Source organism: Apostichopus japonicus, chromosome 16 (genome assembly GCF_037975245.1).
Source record: "Apostichopus japonicus isolate 1M-3 chromosome 16, ASM3797524v1, whole genome shotgun sequence".
Lineage (NCBI taxonomy): Eukaryota > Metazoa > Echinodermata > Holothuroidea > Aspidochirotida > Stichopodidae > Apostichopus > Apostichopus japonicus.
Window position 1 is genome coordinate 9454104 of NC_092576.1, and position 23900 is coordinate 9478003.

A 23900-nucleotide genomic window follows, 5' to 3' on the forward strand; every position below is an offset into this window, starting at 1 on the left:
TCACTGTTTCAAAAATTTCGCGCCAACTACCAAAATAGTACGGGAGCGTTTAACAAACATTATTTATAAGGTGTCACTTCAGCAATAAACAAAGGCAACACAATCTGACCATTGCGTACAAGATTGAATGCACTTTTTGAAGAAAATGACACAGCAATCTCCCGTTATTTTTTAACATTCCGTCAATATACTATATTCGGTGTATTTTTCACTAAACTACTCTATATAGGGTATGATATCAATTTCCTTTGAGTATGCATTCAGGGAACTATGGGCCAGAATTGCAAGAAAACTAAAATTGTCCTAATTACGGATTAGGAAATGTATTTTACATGAACTAATTTCCTCAATAATGTAATGATACTACAAGAATGAACATGTCACTTTCGCTGTAGGTTGGATTTAGAGACCACGTTGCTAATATCTTTTCGATTCAGTTTCTTTGATGTGGTGTACGGTAGGCACAGCCTATGCAATATCCATGCAGTCCTTTCAAGTGTACCGTACTTTTTCGGCCGACGGTTCCATGAATACTTGCCGCATACCCATATGAACTGGGTTGGAGTGAGGGGTGGGGATGGGGGAGGGTGTGGTCGAGGGAGGGTCACTGCAACCCACTTTTCAATTTGGAATCAAAGTATGTAGTATATGTTCCTACATACCCTTTCACAGTTTTTAACTACTGCCTATCAATTAATGCCCCCCACCCCCCACCTCTACATACGACAGTGGAGATTGATGTTTCTATACAGAACAACACGACACAAGCAAATCTAGACACATCTCGTCATTCCCAAATTGTTACAAAAATTCCGCATGTTTCTTATTTCGTACAAACGACCAATCCTTATACAGCCTTTTAAATAAACCAAGTTAACAAATTATCAAAATTAAATTCATTTGATGCTAAAATTTCCCTTCGACTAAAATACCACTTGATTTGCCAGGGGGGAGGGACGGGGAAGCAGAAGAAGAAAAAAAGACAAAAACACCATTGTACCGTAATCACGTTCAAGGGGCATATATTGGCAGGCAACTGTGATACATGGAACAAACATTTAAACAAAAAACGTTTATAGAATAAAAAACAACGCAATAATAACAATACAAATTCCCATAAGCTTGATAACCGTGACTTAACATGCAAAACGAAAAACCATGAATTTTTCCAAAAATCAATTATAATCCTGTTGTTAAGACCAAAAGCTTGCTAGAGATTTTTGTTAGAAGGTTTGAATCATGAAAATCCCTTAACAATCATTCTCTTCTTTGTTGTTATTTCTGCAGGATGAGTGTTAACTGAAGCTGAATATCATGTTGATGCACTGGCTAGGGAGCTCTTATCCCCCTCCCCTCTTCTGGTTACACAAGGGTCTGGCCATGTCCCCCTGGTTGCATTAGGGGTAGTTGCATCACACATGATTACATCACCAGTTGCACCAGTGAGCTGGTAATACCTCTTGGTTACAACATGGTGTGGTTGTATTGACCATGTTGCAAGATTGAGTGGCTATGTTCCTTTAGTTATATAAAAAAAAGTGGTGATATCCCCTTGCTTGCACCAGGTTACACAATCAAGTGGTTAATTATAGCCAATTGCCCTCACCAAAAAGTGGACATACTAGTCACGTTACACCATCAAATGGTTATATCACCTTGCTTTGCACCAAAGAGTGGATAAACTCTTCTGGTTACACCTCTAAGTGGTTATTTCATCTTGCTCCATGCACCAAAGTTGATATACTTTGGTTACACCATCTAGTGGTTACATCCCCTTGCTTGCACAATGTTTCCTTCTCAGACCAGTCAGAAAAAAAACCACAAATGTTAAATACAAAGAGAAAATTAAAAATCTGTATTTTGAGTTAAATTTGCTACAATCTGGGTGATGCCTTGCTGGATTATAAAAAGGAAAACTGTTAACATCTTTAATTGCTTTTGCTTTCTAAAATCACATAGGGGCAGATCAGCTTATTCCATAACTTTTACTGATATGCAAGCGGAACAAAAGAGTATGTAATATGCATAGATTTGGTGGGGGGAGGGGGTGGGTTTCTGGATAGGATTAATTAACTTCCCATATCAAAAGGAGCAGCACGATTAACTTGAGGCGGAGTGTTTGGCCTTAAAATTGCCATGACTAAAATAACCCTTTCATTAGAAATAAAAACTTCTTTAAAGGACATCAGTATTGGCCCCAAAGTTTCAACATCCTAAAAGTTTTGAAACTTGTTTTCAGAAGTATGTTCTTGGAGATTCTGTCTAGACTGCTGATTATTCCCATTATTCAAAGATAGAAATTAGCCTTAAATTAACAAATAATAACTACGGGGGGAGGGGGAGGGGAGGGGGGAGGAATGCTTTGATGGTGGCAGTTAAAATACTTGAAGTTTGAGGCTGTGTGACCATAATTTGACTTCCTACCAGTTAGGAACAATAATGAAGACGTTTGTGTGGCTACTTAGCCTATCATGTCAGCCTTATATTTTACATGTCTACTCCACGACATTGGTCAGACACAAAAACAATGAGGTGATTTTTAAGTTTTAAGTTTGACCAAGAGACAGAAAAACACGGTAAGGTTTTATGACTTAGAGATTACCATGGTTAAAGGTGTATATTATCATCCCTGAATGATATCTAAATCCTATTAGAAATCTTTGAATAACATTCAGCGTCCAAATTTCAACGTGATATGTCAAATTTCAACGTGATATGTCAAATTTCAACGTGATATGTCAAATTTCAACATGATATGCCAAATTTCAACGTGTATACTTTGTTTTGAAAGCGAACAGTTCTGAAGAGAAATCATTGATACACAAGAGAAAAGTGAAGTAAAAGAAAAGAAGAAAAAAACACCAAGAAAAGTGTTAATGAAAACCAAGAATTGATGTATATATATATATATATATATACACATATATATATCAGAAACAAATTATTAAAAATTATCAAAAAAGAACGGTTTTGTGTAACTTCTTTCTGTCAGGTTATGAACGTACTATTGTCTACAGCGAGGAAATAAAATAAAAACGTTCCCAACCATAATTAACGATACTTCAAAGGAAATAGGAATTAGAAAGAAAAGAAAATAAATAACCAAAAAACAAAATGAATATAAAAAAGAAAAGTAAGTTGTTGTTGTTGTTGTCAATACAACTTACTGAAAGCATGCATAATTATACATATATACCAATATACAAAAGAAGATTATTATGTCTTGTAAGGAAGCCCATAGGAACCATCATAGCAGTACCTCTACATAAAACACAAGACTTTAATACAGTACTGAAAAAAAGGATTATACATAAAGTCATTAATGTTTTTAATATCACTTTCAAAGACTTTCAAAGTTATTGCAAAATTTTCTAACATCACATTACTAGCTCTATCAAAAAATTACAAGTTTTAATAAGCAATTTCATTCTTATATTTCTCTATTGTTTACTTTCTTTTTTTTACCATAAAATTCTGTTTTCATAATTTTGCCTGAATTTCAAGATATGATCTGTAATACCACTAATAATAAAATATCACACTTCTAAAAACACTGTTGACATCCCTTCCAAAACTGAAAGCGTCCATAGAGATATCAATTTTAAATAGGTTGTTTTTCTGAAAAACTGGGAAGAACAAGATTACAGCATTACAAGGGCAGCCGATAAAGCCACTGGGGGCAGCAGTTCCCCCCCCCCCCTTTCACCAGTAAATGTCGTCATTAAGCACACACCAAATGTGCTGAATATGTCCCAACAATGTTGCATCATGATGTCACACATTCTTCATGTAGGGGGTGTGATATACACCCCTTGCCCTAAGATGTGGCTACTGGGCTACACACCTGTTCTAAAATGTGGTAACTGGCTACACCCCTGCCCTAAGATGTGGCTACTGGGCTACACACCTGCCCTAAGATGTGGTTACTAAGCTACACCCCTGCCCTAAGATGTGGCTACTGGGCTACACCACCTGTCCTAAGATGTGGCTACTGGGCTACACACCTGCCCTAAGATGTGGTTACTAAGCTACACCCCTACCCTAAGATGTGGCTACTGGCTACACCCCTGCCCCAGGGAGCTCATAGTGAAAGATTTATACTGTATGAAGTACAGGCACTACAATGTTGAATAGATTATATTTTTGACATATAATTAAGACAAAATATATTACCGACAAAGAAAAATGTTAATATTTTTTACAAATATAAAAGAAAACCTTGATGTTTAATAATTACTTCTCATTGGTGTTTCACTTGTGTTGGAGCTTCTTATAAAAGTTTAAAATCTCTAATCACACAGATTGAAACAAAGTAAACAGGGCACGACAAAGTACTATTTCAGGTCTCTCAGCACCCACATGAAATAGCTACCAACTCTTATCCAAACCTATTCTCCTTAATCACCCTTGTCTGGTTTTAAACTGAATCAAGGTACAGAACTTTCCGAGTACTATAAAGACCTCTTAGCTAGCACCCATTTGAAATATCTACCAACTCTGATCCACCAAAATTAATTCTCCTTAATCACCCCTGTTTGTTTGTAAGCTTAATCAAGGTATAGAACATTTCAAGTACTGTAAAGGCCTCTCAGCAAACACTCAGGTGAAATAGCTACCAACTTTGATCGATTCCTATTCTTCCCAACTATACCACCTAGCCCTCTCGGCATCTATGTTAATCAGTTTGATCTTTGTATCTTTGTATATTTGATCTATGTATATTCTCCTTTCCATCCTTAGCAGTACAGCCTAGCCATCCCATCAGCTATGTTCATTAACCTCCAACGTTGATCCATAACTAATTCTCCTTACCACTGCTGATCCATTCATATTCTCCCTAATATATGTCAATATATGTGCTCTTCTCATTTAAATTACATTACATCATAAGTCCTTTTCACTGCAGGTAAGAAACATTACCCCCTCCCCTCCTCCCCCCTCCCCTCCCAACCAACTACCTCATCATCCTCAGTAAATATAGTTATACATTTTATGAAATGTTAAACAATGATTAAACTGTGATAAGAGTGTCTTGTATTTAAACCTGAAGTGGCTTTCATTTTTTTGTTACTAGTCTCGAAGAGAGGCTGTGACATTTGCCAACATTGATGTAAACCCCACTGATTTCTCTTCATGAGAGATATACCACACCCTACTGAATACCATCACTTTAAAAAAATAAAATTGAAGACGTCTGAAGATGACATTTTGCTTTTTTTGATACGATTTTGCCTTGATTTTGTCCCATCCTGAACTTTGATTTCCTGCATCCGTACGTTCGTTGCATAAATATGATTATCACTTGTCGAGATCACATGATCAAGGTTCATCGAGAAGACTTTAATAATATATATATATAATAAAAAAAAATAAGAATTTATAAATATCAAATGTTTGAAAAGACAAGACAAGTAGGAAAAGTTTTGACTTTTTCTCTTGAAGGTGGGATAAGAAATGGGTAAACTGGTGACATCGGAATTAATTCTAGCCTGTTTAAGTCACAGATTAATGGTCACCACATAATACACCCTCAAATCTGATAGAGATGTTGACATGACCACATTGTTTCCAAATCTATCATGCAATATTTTACCATTTCTTTCACATTTTTGGAATATTTATTTTTCACTCGATGATGATGATGACAATGATGATGATGAGAAACATGTAATTTTAAAACTAATGTTTTTCTTTCATGTAAAGGTCACAGTTAAAGGAGACCATATATTAGACTTGAAATTTGTTAGATCTGCTTAAATGTTTCCAAAACTATGGAAAAAAAAAACATTTAAGATTTTTTTTTTGGGGGGGGGGGGGAACCAGTTTAAGCAAGTTACCAAGGTGGCAGCCTTTCACTATACTTCAACATAATCCAGAGGTAATACTGTCACTTTTGAATTACTTTCAATTTTGAACCTTGCTTTTTGCCAAGCAAATGTCCTAAAATTCAATACCGTTTTGCAAAGAAAAAGAAAAAGTCGACAAATATCTGCTTAATGTTTACATTCCTGGAAGATATTACTACTACAAATGTCATTAATATTTTCTAAGGTAAGCCCTGGTTTCAGAAGTCAGTCAGTAACAGAATAGCAATGGCTTTGCAGTACAATACTTCCATTCATGGACCTCACAGACTCATTACGACCTCATTATGACCTTATTATGACCTTATTCTGGCCTGATCATCAACTTTCCATGAGAATCTCAATCCTGACTATTCTACCAGATTACAGATTCCAGATTACAGGTCACATAGCGACAAAATCACATTGTGTCACAGTCACATTGTGACACAATTGCATTGATCCAAAGAGAGCCATAGACAAGTGACTTTGCGATTTTGTCTTGTTCAATACCTGTTTACCACTCCCCATCCCTGCCCCCCACCCCTTCCCCCCCGTAACCATTCTCAACTCCACAAACACCCACTCAATGGTAACATTGTCATAAATTTCCCAGGATTGTGGTGGACTCTCCTGACAGAATTTTACCAGACATGGGGGTATTTGACTTTTCCACCATACAGTGATGGTACATGAATATTCATAAATGACATCACAGTGATATAGTCTCCTTTGTTTACTCTCCATCTCCACCCCCGTCCTCATCTGCCCCCGTCTGGTCCTCTGCCTCCTCCTCCTCCTCCTCTCCCTCCTCCTCTGCCTCCTTGGCTTCTTCCACCGGCAAGTCTAGGATGAACTCCATATTCTGGAGGAGGAGCGTGAAGATGGAGGCGAGCTTGGATTCGTTGGTCAAATCTTTCACGGATTTACTCTGGGGATGAAGCAGACAGGGCCACCAACAGATGGAGACATTGTCGTAGGACATCTTGTTGGTATCGCTGTTGTCAATAATTCTGTTGGAGAGAGTAACAGAGAGACACTCCCGTAAAGCTAAAACCTCAAAGAAAGGACTCAAAGGACAAACTTGAGGTACAACGTTTAGTCTTGATATGTTCAGTAGTCCAGGAAAGAAGGAAAACAACAATTGAATGCTAGCAACTTTTTTTGTCAGTCCCCTTCCCCCCCCCGCCCCCTCCCACTGCAAGTCTTTACTATTGTGATTCACTGTAGTGTACGTAGTGGGTACGTGGTGGGTACGTGGTGGGGTAGGCATGGTGGAGTTCTCCTTTGTCTCCGTAGCTTGTCATTCCTCTCTTTCACCCCCACCCCCCCACAAACCCTGTCCCTTTTTGGGGGGTTTGTATTCCTTACTCTCCTGAGACTTCTATTCCAAAAATTTCTGTTTGAAACTTTCTTTGTCGCTTCCTCAATCAATCAATCAATCAATAAATCAATTATCTTCCCACTGTCTTGTTTCCCTCTTTTAGTTATTTTACACCTACTCCATATTGTTTCTCACTTTTGCATTTAATCTTTATCCCTTGGTTGCTATTCTCTTACATTTAATCTGTATGCCTTGGTCTCTATTCTCTTTATCTATGGGCTTGATTGATTACTATATTTTTGATTGATAAATATTGAAATAAAATTGGCATAAACCATAAAATCTGCTTTATCACCTTTTGAGATGAAGTAAGATATATTTCAGAAGGGTGTATCTCTTGTGGCTCAGTGCGTTGATACAGGTCTTCAGATGGTCAATGAAGTCATTCTGGGGTAAATCTGGATCAAAACGAGAGAAAAAAAAAACAGAATTACTCAAACCTCTCGAAGAGAATTTAGCAGAGAAATAAGCAGATTCCGGCTTATGAAAATCCAACCTAGAAACACCTGTCGAAGACTACGGAAAGGTAAATTTAGGGGGAAGACGGCTTTGACCAGAAATATCCTTGGGGTGGAGGGGTGGAGGGGGAAGAGAACAATGCAATAATGTTACCAATAGTTGTAGGCTAGAGGATATGTACGTGTTAATATGGACAGGTCACAGAAGAATGAAGAAAAACTACCTGAACAACTCTAATTTAAAGAGCTGCTTTGATACCACCTTCCCAGTTTTCTAGCAGATATCATTAATACAGAGTTCCCCCTGTGCTTCCTTGAATGTTGGTACCATGAAGTAATATTTCCTTTTGCCTTCTTACTTATTTCAGTCTCTTTAACTTGGATTTCAAGCTAATATCGGACAGGCCTGTCCGGATGACACAGGGTAACTGGAGATGGTCAGACTCGTTTAAGACATATAAAACTTTAAAGAGGGGCATGATATATTCAATCCTAGGGTAACTGGAGATGGTCAGACTCGTTTAAGACATATAAAACTTTAAAGAGGGACATGATATATTCAATCCTAGGGTAACTGAAGATGGTCAGACTCGTTTAAGACATATAAAACTTTAAAGAGGGGCATGATATATTCAATCCTGACATGATCTTCAGAGGCAAACAGGCAAACTTACAAATGCGCACATTTTGACAAACAGAAGGACAGACAAATTACTTCATGTTGATAATCAGTGAACAGTAAATGTAGTGGAATAGAGAGAAGAGCTGCAACAGCTTCAAAATCCCTTGCAGCAAGGCTGCAGCGAGGCTGCAATATCAATCTCAATCAAAAGAGATTTACTATATCGGCAGACCATCAGTGCAAAATGTGTGAAGCTACAGAGAACAAATAAATATTGATGCTGTAGGTCCCCTCAACATACTCATACAGAGGGTAAAAAAAAAAAAACGAAATTATGAAAAATAATACATTTCAGGACAAGGGAATTTAGTAAAAACCTGCCTAAAAGCGCAAGATATGATATTTGAGATATGTACAAGTTACATGTAAGTGAGATGTGGAATACTTGCTTACCATTAAATTTCTTGATGAGATCAGTTTGGACCTTGTACGGAATGAAAGGACCGGACAAGGCGTGAAAGAATTGTTTGAATGCCGACGCGACCGCATGAACGTTGATGGACAGGCTGCCGATGGGAAAGTTAGGATCTGTGGAATAAGAGAAGAAGAGTGTGAAACAAAATGCAAACAACCTAGAAAAAAAAACATATTTATGTATGAAATCAAAATAATAGGGGAGAATCAAACATTTATACTACATCGAGAACGACCACTTTTGGACTGTGGTGGAATGTGATGGAAGGAAAGATTGTTTGTTGGAGTCACATAGTATACCCCCAAAAAATTCACAAGTACCAATTGAAATGATTTTGGAGATTTTGGTTTCTCCTTTAATGAATTCTGATAAAAGAAAAAAAATTAACCCTGATATATATAAAGTTGTTTCAGAACTTTTATTCGTTTGTTGTTACTTTTTTTTTCATTTCAAATATAGGACAAAGTTCAAACAATTTTTTTTTTTTTTAACATTTGAGTAGCTACTGGCATGCAGAATGTTTGGGCAAAGAAATATTGGGTATAAAATCAAATTTACACATAAAACTTAAAAACTTGCTACAAACATAAAAACTTAATGTTGGTGAAAAACTGGCTTTGACTTGATTCCATCAATTGAAAGCTTAGCTGGAGTATTAAAATACCTGGCCAGACGCCAAAGCTCCTTAATGACGACACAAAAAAAAAACAATGTTTCCCTGAATCGCCACTGACCACCATTACATCAGTATCGAGGTGCAACTATAACAGTCCCTTTATTGAAGAAACGAGCAACAGTTCACACAGACTCTTTGTTTTATGTTTCAATAAAAATTTGTAACTTCTGACCTTTATCAACTTTATTAATTACATCTTCTACATCGACTGCTTTTCCAGGCTTTCTGTAGATTCCTTCTATCGTTAGTCCTGAAAGGAAGGGAGGGAGGAAAAAAATGACAACATTTGGTATAAATTTCATCCATCTGTAATTTTCTCAGAGAAAAGTTTCCGCCATATTTAAATTACGTTAAAACCTACAACAGATTTCAGCCAGGCATAACCTGTTCCTTTATCTAGTACCCTCTGCACCATTTCTTCTTTTTCCTGGGTATATACTCTACCCCCTATTCTACCCCTATCCCCACCCACCCCCCCTTGCAACACCACTTCTGCTGCATTTCTTTAAACAGGAACCTCTTGTCTTTTGCTGAGTGAGTCATTCTCCTATAACAACCTTCTGTTTCAGGGTTTATGAAAGCAATCTGCAGACTATAAGGGACCCTGGACCGCCCTTACCTTTCTCTTCTATGATTGAAACACATTGCTCCACAAAAGGAGGGACATCGGCAGTTCCAAATGAAATGTCCTCGACCATCAGACCCCTCAGGTGACCCTTGGGCTTCCTGGTCTTGAACCACCATTTCCTTTGTGGCTGTAAAAACAAAAAAAGATATGTCCAGAGGATTTTGATTAAGGGTTATAACAAGTTAAGACTTTCTTGGGTTTTTTATTTATTTATTTATTTTTTTTTTCAGCTTTCAAGTATGATCAAACCTCTGTGTTATCACTTTATACCCAACGTTAGGGATCCAATTCAATAATTACAATGGTATCTTTCTGAGGACAGACAGCCTGACTGGTAACTACAGAAAGACAAATATATTCCAAAATATGTAAAATATTTAATATGTTCATTAATTACAATGGTATCTTTCTGAGGACAGTGTGGTAACTACAGATAGACCAAAATATTCCAGTTAAGTGCCAGTTGAGAACCTAATCGCAATAATAGGTGATGTGAGATGGTTTGTTGAGCAGGAGAGTGGGCAGAGTGGGAGAGGGGGGGAGGGGGGTGAATTGGAGGCACAAACTTTGAGGGGAAGTGGGATATGTGACTTTGATTCAATGGTGCAATCCCACAAAATCAACTGAGGATTCTGTACAATAGATTACACTATTTAAATGTTTCACCACAAAAACTTGCCACATTTTAATTACATTTTCTTGTTTCATGTTTTCTCAACAAAAAGGATGTTCTTCAAAAAAAACTTTTCCATTACAAACAAAGAATGGGGGAACTTCCATTGCCAAAGTGGGGGCCACTTCTAATTTATTAAAAGGGGCACTTTTCTTGGATTTTCACAAAACCTGGGGGCATGTGCCCACTCCCTCTATCTCTGCCTCTGATCTCAATATAAATTGCATAAGTTTTTTTTTCTTTTTCTCTTTCTTTCGTTGATTCTAAAACACAAATTGAATTACCTCATCAGCGGTGGTTTGTTTCTGGTTTTTACTATCGGCTGTGGTTTCTCCTGTAGAATAAGAAACAAAACAAAAACAGACACATTTAGTACAAGACTTGGAAATATACAAACCTTTCTTTTTTTTACTAAATACACAACCCAGTACATTTTTTAATAACCCTAATTTATGGAAATGAGCAAAAAGATGCCAAAAGGGATCATTCTAAAAACTCACTGACAACAAACAATTAAAAAAAAAAAGTAAAAACTATCTAAGCAGGCCAACCAACAAATCAGACCTTTCTTTTTGTACAACAAAGAAGGTAGAACACAGAGATTTTTTAAATGCTTCACAACCTTGACATGTTTACATATACATGTTAGTATATTGTTACATTAATACAAATAAGTTCATGCACAGCATCATAGGGAGGAAACAAGAGAAAGACTTTACCCCCAAGAAACAAAAAAAACTGTTGGTTTTTTTGTTTACTAAACAGCAGGGATGAGCCTGAGGTAAAAAAAAATCACGGAACTTTGCAAAAATTGCGGTATAGGCTCCAGTTTGCATATGCTACAGTGTGTTAGGATAATATTTTTGTCCCCGAGGTAGAAAAGAAATCAAGGATATTCCGCGAATTTGCAGAAAAAGTTCATGCCTGAAACAGTGATTACACATGTTGAATTACTTATAATTGTTTCGTTCTCTTTGCAAAATGATATTCCCTCCCCCACTCTCCACCCCAATCTGCTCTCATTCTCACCTCTTAAAATTCCTGCCTATCATTTTGAAAAACTGGTTTTTAGTTTATCCACATATCACCAAATGAGTATATTTCAGTCATTATTACAGAAGTAGAAAAAAACAAGAGCCCAAGGGCACTGTGGTTCCTTGCTTGGGGTATATGACAATACACATATTATCAAGCAAGATTGGGCTCAAATAGTCCAAGTAATTGTGGTCCTACATGTACGCATAAAGTAACCAACACTATAGCCAACACTTTTGTGATCACAAAATGTGATCGGATTTTTGATGAAAAGGCACTTTTGAGATCTAAATATGGCGTCGAAAATGTAAGGAATATAAGGTCACCTACAAGCGGGTCAACAGATATGATAACATTGGTGACCACAGATGACATGACCTTTAAGTTTGAAAATGTTCCACCACCCCATTCACAACTTGTCCCAAATTATCAACCGTGTCACACCTTGGTATTGGGATTTAATTGCATTAAATGTCTAAAAATTAACTTTGAACTTGTATACATCACTTCACACACAAAGGTCACCCGTAGGTCAACCAATTGACATTTTTGATCGGTGAGACCTAAACGCAGCATCAAAACTGTAAAAATTCAAACATGTTTTCTTTGCCCATTTTCTCCCCCCAAAATACTAGTTTTTTAACATTAGCTGACCTTTGGTGACCTTGGATCACATGACCGCTAAGTTTGAAAATATTCCCCTATACCATTCGCAACTTGTCCAAATAAATCAACCTTGTCACACCTTGGCACTGGGAGTTATTGCATGAAATGTCTGAAAATTAACTTTGACCTCCTATAACTTCACACACAAAGCTCATCCAGGGGTCAACCTATTGACATTTATGATCAGAAGGTACCTTTAACATCTGAAAATAGCACCGAAACTGTAAAAATCCCCAAAACACGAAAAGGTCACCAGAGGTCAAATTGAGGTCAGGGGTCACCCAGATGTGGGTGGACAATTGGATTACGTAGAAGCAACTCCCAACCCTAACTGACAATTCCTTCTCAAGTTATCGCAAAAATACTAGTTTTTTATCATTACTTGACCTTTGGTGACCTTGGATCACATGACCATTAAGTTTGAAAATATTAAACTATACCATTTGCAACTACTCCAAAAATTTCAACCGTGTCACACCTTGGAACTGGGAGTGATTGCATTAAATGTCTGAAAATTAACTTTGGCCTCGTATAACTTCGCACACAAAGGTCACACGGGGGTCAACCCATTGACATTTATGATCAGAAGGTACCTTTAACATCTGAAAATAGCATCGAAACTGTAAAAATCCACAAAACACAAAAAGGTCACCAGAGGTCACCAGAGGTCAAATTAAGGTCAAGGGTCACCCAGATGCGGGTCGACAATTGGATTACATTGAAGCAACTCCCAACCCTAATGGACAATTTGCTCTCAAGTTATCGCAAAAATACTAGTTTTTTTATCATTAATTGACCTTTAGTGACCTCTGATCACAGACCGTTCAGTTTGAAAATATTCCCCTATACCATTTGCAACTTGTCCCAAAATATCAACCGTGTAATACCTTGGCACTGGGAGTTATTACACTAAATGTCTGAAAATTAACTTTGACCTCATATAACTTAACATACAAAGGTCACCTTGGGTCAACTTATTGAAATTTTTGATCGGTGAGACCTAAATAGAGCATCAAACTATACAAATTCAAACATTTTTTTCTTTGCCCATTTTCTCCCCCCAAAATACTAGTTTTTTAACATTAATTGACCTTTGGTGACCTCGAATCACATGACCGTTAAGTTTGAAAATATTCCCCTATACCATTTGCAACTTGTCCGAAAATATCAACCACGTCACACCTTGGAACTGGGAGTTATTGCATTAAATGTCTGAAAATTAACTTTGACCTCTTATAACTTCGCACACGAAGGTCACACGGGTGTCAACCTATTGACATTTTTGATCGGAAGGTACCTTTGGTATCCAAATCTAGCATCAAAATCAAACATTTTCTTTTTTGCTCGTTTCCTCCCAAAATAAGCACATTTTTTCTAATGTGACCTTTGACCTTTTGACCTTGGTTTCAGATGAAGTTTAATCTCCTGATTCCAAAAAACAAAACGACAAGTCTGTGCAACCATCCTAACTCCGACCGAAAAACTTTGACCCCATATAACTTCGCACATAAAGGTCACACGGAGTCAACCTATTGACATTTATGTTCAGAAGGTACCTTTGACATCTGAAAATAGCATCAAAACTGTAAAAATCCCCAAAAACATGTAAAGGTCACCAAAGGTCAAATTGAGGTCAAGGGTCACCCAGGTGTGGATCGACAATTGGATTACATTGAAGCAACTCCCAACCCTAACGGACATTTCGTTCTCAAGTTATCGCAAAAATACTAGTTTTTTATCATTAATTGACCTTTGTTGACCTCAGATCACATTACCGTTATGTTTGGAAACGATGCCTTACCCCATTCACAACTACTCCCAAAATATCAACCATGTCGGACCCTGTCAACGGGAGTTATTGCTGTTTTTAATATATTGGTTTTTGGCATCTAACTGACCTTTGGTGACCTTTGCGGGCACCAAAAACAATAGGGATCTTCCTCTCACTATGGGCTATCCACCCAACAAGTTTCATCATGATACATCATTTCCTTATTGAGATATCGTGTACACAAGCCAAGCGTCACATACACACACACACACACACACACATACACACACACACACACACGCCAAGTTGAACGCATAGGTTCCTTGCTTTGCAAAAAGCAAGGAACCAAAAAGGATATAACAAACCTAATGTAAACATCAAGTTTCAATTTTCTTTCAAAAGTTATTTTTTGTCTTTATTACTTTATTATTTGAGGGGAGGGGGAGGGGATGGGGGAGCAAGGGGATGGGGGAAGGATATCAATTGCAAAAGGTACCAACCAATTCTGATAAATGTCATAGCATATATTAAATTACTACATTAAATATCAAATCATTGCTGATTCGGAAGTGAGGGGGAAAGTTAGTAAAAAAAAGCTTGGTGAAAATTGATAATTAGTCATATTAATACAAAGTAACGAGAAGTGCTTGCGGGTGTAACTTAAGCTGAATGCGTTTTTAGAGTTCACAACATCGACGAAGGTGGTGGCATTCTTTGTAAACAATGGCGGGTCATTAATGATCAACAACTGGATTGCTTTCATTCCATGGTCTCAATCAACGTCGGAGCAAAAGCTTGTCACATATTTATAGTTGATCTCCTTCTCTTTGCGCCGATTTTATCAGGCTTTAGATGTCTAATTATTAACGATACCCAGATTAAACATTCTGAAGTTGTCTCCTTACTGGTTCATACTGACAACACCTAAGGTCATTTTTAATATTGAAATCACAACCATTAATTTACGCAACTAAAACGAAGCTGTACTTCTTTTTTTTTTGGAGGTAAACATGAAGAATTTGATTAAATAAACATTTTTAACCTTTGTCATGAGATTTTCTGGTGTATGACTAAAAACTGAGCTCCATGCATAACAGACCAAGCTCATGCTTTTCAGTGCATAAAGCCTCGTTATGCATTCAATCTGACGGTCTAAGAATCTTTGTCTTTGTTTTGTTACTATAGTGTAGCAAACAATCCCAATCATGACGATTGGGAATTTGATTGTATTCCACTATTAAAGGTAAGCGAATCATGTTCACAAATTTGTAGAATCTGAAGCTAAAAATCCTGTCTATTACTGGCCACAAAATGGCAACTGATCTAGTAGAAGCTCCCTATGATTGCAGGACTGTACACATGGAGGAGGGGGGGACAGGTACATTGGCACCCCTCCCACCCTTCCCCCATTCCAACTCCAACTTTCAAAATCCACATTTGCCTAGGCAGTAAAAGGTCTTTGAGCTGCACCAAATGTCAGAAAACAAATCAATATGGATCCAAAATTTAACACCATATGCTTCTAAGCACCCTTGAGTATACAAACACAGACGCTTCACCGAGGGGAGTGTTCAATAATGGTCCACATCTGCCGGAAACGCACCACCCCATAATCCCAGACATATGTACAATGTCATGGAATTGCCAAACAAGTTTAATTTTATGATACATATAAGACTGCCTATGATTGGCCAAAAGATGACAATTATGACATATATACAACACTGCCTATGATTGGCCAAATCTGACAGGTATATATAACACACCCTATGATTGGGCAAACACAAGACAAACTGTGATATAACACTCAGACCTGTGTATATAGAACACACCCTATGATTGGGCAAACAAGACAACTGTGATATAACACTGAATATGATTGGCTATAATAAAGAGATGGCAAAGATGATGATCAGCCAAGCTTGGATGAAGCTAAACTCACCTGGATTGACTGTATCTGGGGAGAGACTGACTAGAAGGGCACTCTCTGAAGAATGGAGAAGAGAGGTTGCAGCAACAAAATGAGAGAAAGAAAGAGAGAGAAATGCGGTACAAATAAAAGCAGAACTCTAATCAAAATTAGAGGTGTCGTGTGCTGAATAAACAACATAGGATGTACAGAGACTTGAGTGCAATACTTAAGTGTAACTTAGAGAATGAGTAACTATCATTAATCCCTACTTGGGTGCAGAACATAAGTAAATCATCTGTTATGGATTAATTAATTAATCTTCACTGCATCATCTTCCTCTTTTCAGAGTAGCCTAAGCCTTTGGTTATGAATTATTATTTTTTTCTTTATTAATCATCTCGACGCTGCGTTACTTAAGTACCTCACTGCGTTACTTAAGTACCTCACATCTTCAGTTCATTACATCAGTCATCTGATCCATCTTTATCAACATGTGAGTGCAGTACTTCTAGGTGAATGGTAGGATCAATGTTATTTGTTTTCATTTCTTTAATCAAACCTTAAATATTGTTTTTGAGAGCCCTTATAGGCAAGTTACAACAACATGTAAGTTAACACCAACATGAGGCAGTACTTAGGTGAATGGTAGGATCAATGTTATTTGTTTTCATTTCTTTAATCAAACCTTAAGTATTGTTTTTGAGAGCCCTTATAGGCAAGTTACAACAACATGTAAGTTAACACCAACATGAGGCAGTACTTAGGTGAATGGTAGGATCAATGTTATTGGTTTTTATTTCTATAATCAAACCTTAAGTATTGTTTTTGAGAGCCCTTATAGGCAAGTTACAACAACATGTAAGTTAACACCAACATGAGGCAGTACTTAGGTGAATGGTAGGATCAATGTTATTTGTTTTCATTTCTTTAGTCAAACCTTAAGTATTGTTTTTGAGAGCCCTTATAGGCAAGTTACAACAACATGTAAGTTAACACCAACATGAGGCAGTACTTAGGTGAATGGTAGGATCAATGTTATTGGTTTTCATTTCTTTAATCAAACTTTAAGTATTGTTTTTTAGAGCCCTTATAGGCAAGTTATAACAACATGCAAGTTAACACCAACATGAGGCAGTACTTAGGTGAATGGTAGGATCAATGTTATTGGTTTTTATTTCTATAATCAAACCTTAAGTATTGTTTTTGAGAGCCCTTATAGGCAAGTTATAACAACATGTAAGTTAACACCAACATGAGGCAGTACTTAGGTGAATGGTATGATCAATGTTATTTGTTTTTATTTCTTTAATCAAACTTTAAGTATTGTTTTTGAGAGCCCTTATAGGCAAGTTATAACAACATGTAAGTTAACACCAACATGAGGCAGTACTTAGGTGAATGGTATGATCAATGTTTTTGGTTTTTATTTCTTTAATCAAACCTTAAGTATTGTTTTTGAGAGCCCTTATAGGCAAGTTATAACAACATGTAAGTTAACACCAACATGAGGCAGTACTTAGGTGAATGGTAGGATTAATGTTATTACTTTTTTTTAATAAAACCTTCACTGTTGTTTTTGAGAGCCCTTAAAGGCAAGTTATATCAACATGTAAGTTAACACCAACATGAGGCAGTACTTAGGTGAATGGTATGATCAATGTTTTTGGTTTTTATTTCTTTAATCAAACCTTAAGTATTGTTTTTGAGAGCCCTTATAGGCAAGTTATAACAACATGTAAGTTAACACCAACATGAGGCAGTACTTAGGTGAATGGTATGATCAATGTTATTTGTTTTTATTTCTTTAATCAAACTTTAAGTATTGTTTTTGAGAGCCCTTATAGGCAAGTTACAACAACATGTAAGTTAACACCAACATGAGGCAGTACTTAGGTGAATGGTATGATCAATGTTATTTGTTTTCATTTCTTTAATCAAACCTTAAGTATTGTTTTGAGAGCCCTTATAGGCAAGTTATAACAACATGTAAGTTAACACCAACATGAGGCAGTACTTAGGTGAATGGTATGATCAATGTTTTTGGTTTTTATTTCTTTAATCAAACCTTAAGTATTGTTTTTGAGAGCCCTTATAGGCAAGTTATAACAACATGTAAGTTAACACCAACATGAGGCAGTACTTAGGTGAATGGTATGATCAATGTTTTTGGTTTTTATTTCTTTAATCAAACCTTAAGTATTGTTTTTGAGAGCCCTTATAGGCAAGTTATAACAACATGTAAGTTAACACCAACATGAGGCAGTACTTAGGTGAATGGTATGATCAATGTTTTTGGTTTTTATTTCTTTAATCAAACCTTAAGTATTGTTTTTGAGAGCCCTTATAGGCAAGTTATAACAACATGTAAGTTAACACCAACATGAGGCAGTACTTAGGTGAATGGTAGGATCAATGTTATTTGTTTTCATTTCTTTAGTCAAACCTTAAGTATTGTTTTTGAGAGCCCTTATAGGCAAGTTATAACAACATGTAAGTTAACACCAACATGAGGCAGTACTTAGGTGAATGGTATGATCAATGTTTTTGGTTTTTATTTCTTTAATCAAACCTTAAGTATTGTTTTTGAGAGCCCTTATAGGCAAGTTATAACAACATGTAAGTTAACACCAACATGAGGCAGTACTTAGGTGAATGGTATGATCAATGTTTTTGGTTTTTATTTCTTTAATCAAACCTTAAGTATTGTTTTTGAGAGCCCTTATAGGCAAGTTATAACAACATGTAAGTTAACACCAACATGAGGCAGTACTTAGGTGAATGGTAGGATTAATGTTATTACTTTTTTTTAATAAAACCTTCACTGTTGTTTTGAGAGCCCTTAAAGGCAAGTTATATCAACATGAAAGTTAACACCTGCTGTACATGAGGCGGTACTCTAGTGATCTCATCGGACAAAATATTAGAATCCCTTATTTTTGAAGTCAAATGAGTGGATATATTTTATCAAATGTTGTAACTGTTAATAGAACACTGTGTGGAATGAATTAGTAAATAATTATTATTAATCTTGTCTTGAGAGCAGTACCTACAAAATCTTCAAATTCCTAATATTTACCACCTCCTTGGATCCAGAAAACAAGTTTTGTAGAGATGAGTTTATTGTTCTCGATGGACGTATCACTGATAGGGTCACTTAAGGATAATATGAAGTGACATTAGCTCTCCTTATTCTAGTGATGTACTAAAGAATATCTCAGGATAAATTTATCACTTACTTAAGTATATTACCTAAAGCCCGGGTCACATCTGCGCGATTCAACGCGCGATTCAACTCGCAATACAATTGAAGGTTGAATCGCGTAGTTAGACACGGGTATCAACTTGTTGCCCAATAAAAGTTGCGCCGTCGATTTAGGTTGATTTGCAATAGAGCAATGTCCTAATAAGCCCAACTTCTCAGAAGCAACTTTTAATATTACCTGAGAATTAACAGTTAAGTCTAAAATGCAGAAGAAAATGTTCTCATATTAATATTAGCTGCCATTTCGCAATTGTTTCACGATCGATTCTGTAGTTGTTTGAACAGTCGCGCGTATATGACCACAAAGTTGATTTCGAAGTTGAATCGAAAATCGCGTGATTTTAGTTGCGAGTTGAATCGCGTGTTGAATCGCGCAGATGTGACCCGGGCTTAAGTATTTGCTCAGTAAAGTCTTGATACTTCCTTCGAGTCCAACAAGTGGATCTCCTCGGAAGATTTATCATTCCTGACGATATTTCAGATCAAGTTTGTAAGTGGTAGTAGTATCAGGTGCCGATAGTTCACTTTAATTCACTTGAAGTGTATTATTTTTTATGAATTGTCTGTCATTAAGTCTGTCCTTAGTAAATCATTCTGTACTTGACCGATTAATTTTATTTAATTCTTCATTGTTTGATTGGCTAAAAATGACTTAATGACTGATTAATTGATTCAGTAATTGATTGATCACTTCATTTATTTATCTTTTATTGATTAATATTTACTATTCTTTAATAACTTCTTCAGCTAGCTATTAAATCACTTGGGATAAAAAATTGCTATCACTAACATTTTACCAGTGCATTTATTAGATAAATAAATAATTAGATATTTTTTTGAATCAACATTGCAAATTAAAAGCTTCTTTTATCCCACTGATTGGCCTAATAATTGAAATTATGGTGCAATGACCAAATATAATGACAGATGGGAATAAAAAATGTGGTAAATATAAATACTAAATAAAACCATCATCCAGCCCCCACCCCCACCCCACCCCAAAAATGAATTATTAATTATATTAATATTTTCCTTCATAATGAAGTATGTTTACTTTTAGCTGTTTGTTCTTCTATTAAATCCAATTATACCTCTTTTAAACCTTAGAAGTAAATTCAACCACAAGCATAAATTCCAAATAATTAAACTGAATTAAATTGAAAGCTTTTTCTTTGAACAATTAGTCTTTAAACAGTCATATTTAGTGATTTAAGATTATTTAGAAAATATTCTTGGGGAGTCAGAATGCCAAGGTAATTTCTTTTTCCCAAAAAATGAAAGGCAAGTATTTATTTTGTATTTATAACAGTGGTCCGAGAAAGTTAATAACGTCCGCTAATGTCTACTTGGATCTGTTCATCTTTGTTACTAAAGTTTGTTCAAATGTAAACCTTTTTATTTTTGTCTTTTCTCCAGAAGAATGTCTCATAGTTTCTTAGATGATATAGACTTATCATTGTTGGTCACTAGCTGAGATAACAGCTCTCCTGTTTTTCTAGTGTCCTTCATATGTTAACCTTCCTTCTGTAATGTCATATTGTATTTATCTTGTACAAACATATAGGAAATACATTTAAACTTGAAAAATCATACTTGATTTACATCCAAAAATTCCTAGATCACCATGACAACTATTCCTATAATTTTATTCCTATGATCTTAACTATATAACACTATAGGATGGCAATTCCTTCGATTGGTAAGATATACAAAAACTTGACCAAAATGCACGAGGGTTTACAAAAGAACATTCCCAATGCATTGTGGGATGCAACGATCCACATATGACCACCATACATGCGACAGAGAACATTAAACATCCAGTCAACTTGTTCAAAAACAGATTAAATCAAGACATAATAACAGGGGAAATTTATACATTGATATTTCAATGACAAAAGTCAAAAACTGTTACATTAAAACTTATATCTGTGTCTTGATTTCACGCATAATTTTCAGTTTCTGTATCGATTTTCTCCGCAAATTTCTCTGCCACTGTCAGCATTAAAAGCAGATACTAAACCTACACTTTATTTCTTACCTCAAGGACAAGAGTGCCATTTATTATATTTTTCCTTCCCCCTGGACCCCCCTTGCATAAACACAAAAATATTGGATATCTTTTAGAAATAGAATTTAATACTGAATGACGGACCTAAACAATTTGCTATTACACGATACAGAAGGTAAATGAAAAAAGATTATGTTAACAGTTTGATCTGAGATAACACTTACGGTCAAGAAATGTTGTAAAATTCAGTGATGAATATGCATGAAGCAGTTTGCACAGTGTTAATATAGAGGAAGACATTTGATTTTGATAACATGTAAGCCAAGGAAAGTTAAATATATATCCTAATTCCCTTTGAATAAATGAATATTCATGAAGTAGTTTAAACAGCATGAGCTTTGATTTGAATAACAATACAAGCCAAGAAAAAGTTGAATAAATTTGACAGATATCAATTTCCTGACGAATAGTCATGACGTTTTTAACTGCATTGAAATAAGAGCATAAATTTTGGACAGAATAGTACGAGGGCTGAGAAAATTTGAATAAATACCTTAATTCACTGATGAATATGTATGAGGAGGTGTAAACTGTTTCTTTTTTAGACAAACACCAAAACTTTTGGCCTTCGTAAGCCAAGAAAATTTGAATAAATATCCTCATTCACTGATGAATATGTATGCAGCAATTGACAAATATTGACTTGTAGTCAACTTTTTGAAAGTCATAAATCAGTTCCCTTTTTTTTATATTTGATCAGAAGACAAAGAAATTGTTCATGAAATGAAAAGCAATTTATATATCTTAAAAACTCTATGACGGCGAACCAACTGCCCAACACAATAAACGTCCATTCTGGAGATCTCATTTTAAAGAGTTTATGGATTAATAACAGCTCGTAACCAGTAGATATATCAAATTTTAGAGAAAGTAGCTAAGATGGTTACATCCACAACCGTATTAGTTAACAATCAACCAAACGAGTAAATTAGTCAAAAACAATGTATCCATTGTTTGTTATTCTCAAAATCCCTCAAAATTTTACATTTTCCAATACTTTCCCATAATCCAGAGAACAGCTTACAATAAACCCACTTCCATATCTGTTAATCACACTTTTCATGTATCAAAACCCTACCATGCTTTGTCTACAAATATTTCACACAATCCAGATAAGCAAAAAGCCATCCCAAAGCCCGGCCTTATTATCCTCCATCCCCATTTCAGTAATCCAAAAAAATGTGCATACTCTCCATCTGACCCCATGATTTTTAACCCTTGACCCCCAAGGTCTTACCCATCAATTGCTCCAGACTCTGTAGGAACCGTTCCTCTTTCTTTTTGTCGCCCAGCTTCCTGCCGATGAGTCTTTGTTTCTTGAGCATCTCTGACTTTCTTTTACCGATGTCCTCCCCTTCTCCTATCGACGATGCTTCCGTAGCCGAAGTGATGTCGTCTCTCGACGCTGAGAACAGATAGAGAGAGGGCGCTACGTCATTATGACTGGTTGGATTTGAATGGGTGGGGGTAGTGAGTATCTTTGATTTTGAGTTTGTCAATTCTTTTTTCAGAATAAAATTTTATCTTAAGGAATAATAATTATCTTCACAGATACTGATTCATCAAAGACTTTGTTTGCATTTTCTTCCTAACCGTGGTCTGATTTTGAATGAAACAAATGAAATTAAAGGAAATGTAACCAACCAAAAAAATTGGTTGTAATCTGTAAATTAATTATTAATTAGTTCACAGACTAACTCTCTTAGCTTCTGAGTTTCCAAAGACTTATTCCTGTATAAATTTACAGGAAATGATATGATAAGCTAGTTGCCGCCTGATGATATTTAGTCATACATGCAATTTATATCACAAACCTACCATCGCAGTTTCTGACACATTTTTGAATAATTTTAATCTGACATTCTGAAGGACGAGTAACTCACCACTTGACCCTTGTGAACCTTGATCAAATGCAGGGACCATTTCAAAATCATCTGGAAAAGAAAATAAAGCGGTCATTCAGAATTAAATCTAAGAGGTGAAAATTGGAAGCTTCTTTCAGGAATCATTTAACAGTGGACTTGTGATCTAAGGTTTGCAGGTTCGAGTCCTGGACAGATGATTGCGTTGTGTCCTTGGGCACAGCACTTTATCTCCATTGCCTCACCCAGGTGTATAAATGGGGACTTGCGAGGTACCTTGTAAATATAGTTGTGTGCGCCAGTTTGTGGCTGCACCCCATGGGAAGTCCCCCGGGGAACACGTGGTTGTGGTGCACAGTGATGCCCCAGGAGAGATTGATTGAATTGAGCACACTTTGGTGTGTGGGTGTGACAAGTTACCAAGTGACCAGGGTTAAGTTGTAAAGTCTTGTGAGAGGGCCTTGGCCTTGAGAAAAGACTGAAAACATTAATTTTATAGCAAGATTTTTAGCATTGAAAATATTCAATATCTCTGGAATTCTCCTTTAAGACTGAACAAATT

General features: G+C 36.2%; 1 protein-coding gene across 8 annotated transcripts in view; it reads right to left on the reverse strand.

Annotated features, from left to right (window-relative positions):
* Positions 1-2030: 2030 nt before the first annotated feature.
* The window catches only part of LOC139981980 (rho GTPase-activating protein 35-like), a 74405-nt gene continuing 52535 nt past the window's right edge, over positions 2031-23900 (reverse strand). For 7 of the 8 annotated variants that reach the window (XM_071994439.1, XM_071994442.1, XM_071994441.1 and 4 more), the window contains 9 exons: positions 23360-23410; positions 22714-22881; positions 16174-16218; positions 11044-11093; positions 10078-10213; positions 9631-9708; positions 8761-8895; positions 7523-7625; positions 2031-6856 (listed from right to left, as the gene is read on the reverse strand). In XM_071994439.1, the coding sequence (XP_071850540.1) occupies positions 6580-6856; positions 7523-7625; positions 8761-8895; positions 9631-9708; positions 10078-10213; positions 11044-11093; positions 16174-16218; positions 22714-22881; positions 23360-23410 (1043 nt within the window). In that variant the 3' untranslated portion in view covers positions 2031-6579. The remainder of the gene's footprint in view (positions 6857-7522; positions 7626-8760; positions 8896-9630; positions 9709-10077; positions 10214-11043; positions 11094-16173; positions 16219-22713; positions 22882-23359; positions 23411-23900) is intronic. The other variant, XM_071994447.1, reaches the window with a different exon arrangement.